The sequence below is a fragment of the Etheostoma spectabile genome, chromosome 18, assembly GCF_008692095.1.
Source record: "Etheostoma spectabile isolate EspeVRDwgs_2016 chromosome 18, UIUC_Espe_1.0, whole genome shotgun sequence".
NCBI lineage: Eukaryota > Metazoa > Chordata > Actinopteri > Perciformes > Percidae > Etheostoma > Etheostoma spectabile.
Window position 1 is genome coordinate 14,013,817 of NC_045750.1, and position 2,745 is coordinate 14,016,561.

The window sequence follows — 2,745 nt, forward strand, 5'->3', positions numbered from 1 at the left end:
AAAAAAAATAAAAAACATTCAATACACACAAAGTGTAAAAGTGATACAAATATATTTTATATACAAATCTGTACAACCATTTGAGACAGTAGACACATCCATCCATCATAATGCAGCCACCAAAACAGGCTTGCATGAGTGAAAATGCATCTGCAGAGTATAAAAAAAGAGCAATTTAAAGCACAAACAAGCAATTTATCTTTGAACCAGCAAAGACAAAGATATGTGACAATAACGCATTTAAATAAAATTCAACTTTTCTATACGGGAACGAAGGAGAGGGGATACTCCCCCTCCGTTATTCCCACTCAAAGTCTGCGGAGATGAGACGTGCATTACAGTCACAATCTTTTGAAATCGTCTTGGAAAATCGTATTTCCTTTTGAAAACGTACGAAGGTCGTCCGCTTGGTTCCGTCACGAGGCCGTTGTTCCACATAGGCGGGTTGTGTTCAGCATCTCCTTCAGCTCGTTCTCCGGCTTGCCTGCCACCATGAAAGGCCACGTCTGCGGAGGAAAACACACCATCAGCTAGGACCGGCAGCTTCTTACACTACAGCTCATCAAGTCATTAAATCAAACAATTCATACCAATTATGTGTAAATTAATCAATTGCGAGGTTCAGGTGAACATAAGGATTTCCAGGCAGGAATTGACATTAGATGTTTATGCATTGAGTTTAAAAAAAAGTGTAATTATATGATTGAAAATGTATCTAATCAACACTACAGTGTATGATTTTTTATAGAATAGTATCTTTACCGTAAAAAAAAAAAAAAAAAAATCGAAATGGTTATTTGGAGATCTGCTGTGATATTTGGGAAATTGCACAAATATTTAAGCTATTTTCATTTAACAATTGATGGCCCAGTCAGCTGCAATATTTCAAAACATGTTAGGCCTTCATTCATCGTAGCATTATGCTTCATAAAGGCTGATATTGGAGTTTTGCCTTAAAACAGCAGCCTAAATAGAAATCGTTGCTTTTGCCCTGCACCTGCTTCACAAAAGCTGTCATCCTCACGTGTCACATTGGTTCCAATGAGGCCTAGCAACCCAGGTTAAAATCCTTATAGATCTATATATTCCAGTTGTGTATCATTAGATACAAAATATTATATATTAAATATTATTAGGCGAACAAACCATCATTATTGATTTCACAAAAACTTCTTTAAACTTCACTTTAACATTACAACATTTTTTTTTTTTAACATCCCCCCCCACTCTAGCCCAGTCTCACCAGGTTAACGGGGTGGATATATCCGTTTTCATATTTGTCGTTGGCCAGTATCTGCCGGAGGTGCGCGATGTAGCTGGACGCTAGGCGCAGTGTGTCCAGTTTGGAGAGCTTAGTGTCCGCTGGTACCCAGGGTAAGGTGGTCTTCAGCCGGGAGAAGGCTTTGGACAAGACGCGCATCCTGGCTCTCTCCCGGGCGTTGGCAGCGTTTCTCTGCACATGCTTGCCCTCCTGCTGTGCCACACCCTTGGGTGCCGTTTTCCTGGACGCTGTCTTCCGTTTCTTGCCCGGCGCGTCGTCTGCGCAAGTGCCCTCGCAGTTGGAGCTCTCCTCCGTGCTCTCGTTGGAGTCTTTACCGGAGGAGCCAAACTTCAGGATGCCGTCCAGGAGCTCGTCGTCGACATCGCTGAGAGACCCGGTGGACATGGTGAACTGTCTCCGACTGGCGCGGGCTCAAAACATGGGGGCAGGAAGCTGAGGCTGGACACGAATGAACAGGGTAGTCAAACGCACGTGTTCATCAACTGCTTACTGTGCGTGAACAGAGCAGATAGGAACAGACTTTTATCTCCATGGCTGGAGAGGGCGTTACCTCATGCTGGGAGGAGACACTGGTGCTGGTCTAACATGCTGGTCCTCAAAGGGTTCCAGGATCCCAAGGGAAATGTGTTGAAGGGACCCCGGATGGGTCCCCAGTAAAATTCAGACTATAGCGTTTATTTTAACCTCAGTTTAACTCACCAAGTATTTATCAAAACGTACTCTTACAGTTGCACTTACATGTGATTTTTTTTGTATTTGAAGTTTATGTGCTTGCACTTGGTTCTTGCTGTCCAGACTTTGGACGTTCATAATTGAAAGCACCTAATTGGAAGTCGCTTTGGATAAAAGCGTCTGCTAAATGACATGTAATGTAATGTATTCCTTTTGGAAAATGCGAAAATATGGATTAATTAGCCTATGGATATATTTTTTATTTACATAAGAAACCCCTAAAGGGGAGCTGAACTTTACTTTGTGATACATAATATATCTGTAAAAACAAAAACAAACAAAAATTGTGGGGCCTTTTAACACAGGCCTAATCTGTGATATTCACATTATGTTTCAAGATTTTAGACTTTTAAACTTTGTCCATCCTAATTGATTGTGGTTACACATACTACTGATGTAAAAATAAGAATAATGGGGGAGTGATGGCAGGTTCTAATGTGCAAGGTTCATTTTTGTTGCACTTTTAAAACCTAAACCATTTTTTTTCAAACTTTGGTCAACTGGATTTTTATGTATATCATTTTGTGGATGTCATTTTCATTACAATGTTTATTCTCATAAAAATTAGATAAAAGAAAATGCTTCAGTAATTTGGTTTTCTATGATATTATCTTAAAGAGGTTGCGTTGCTCCCTAAATCCAAAGTTGAAAATCTAAATTACTGTAGATGTAAATTTGTTATTTTTAGTTTTAATTAAATCGTAATAATACTGTAGACTTTACCTTACAAT

The 2,745-nt window shown here is 39.8% G+C and overlaps 1 protein-coding gene across 1 annotated transcript; it reads right to left on the reverse strand.

Moving 5' to 3' along the window:
- Positions 1-354: 354 nt before the first annotated feature.
- tcf21 (transcription factor 21) lies at positions 355-1,800 on the reverse strand. Its single transcript, XM_032543167.1, has 2 exons — positions 1,244-1,800; positions 355-506 (listed from the first exon to the last, which is right to left on the reverse strand). Exons 1-2 carry the CDS (start codon positions 1,664-1,666, stop codon positions 417-419), a joined length of 513 nt encoding a protein of 170 aa, XP_032399058.1. The 5' UTR covers positions 1,667-1,800; the 3' UTR covers positions 355-416.
- Between the last annotated feature and the right edge of the window lie 945 nt (positions 1,801-2,745).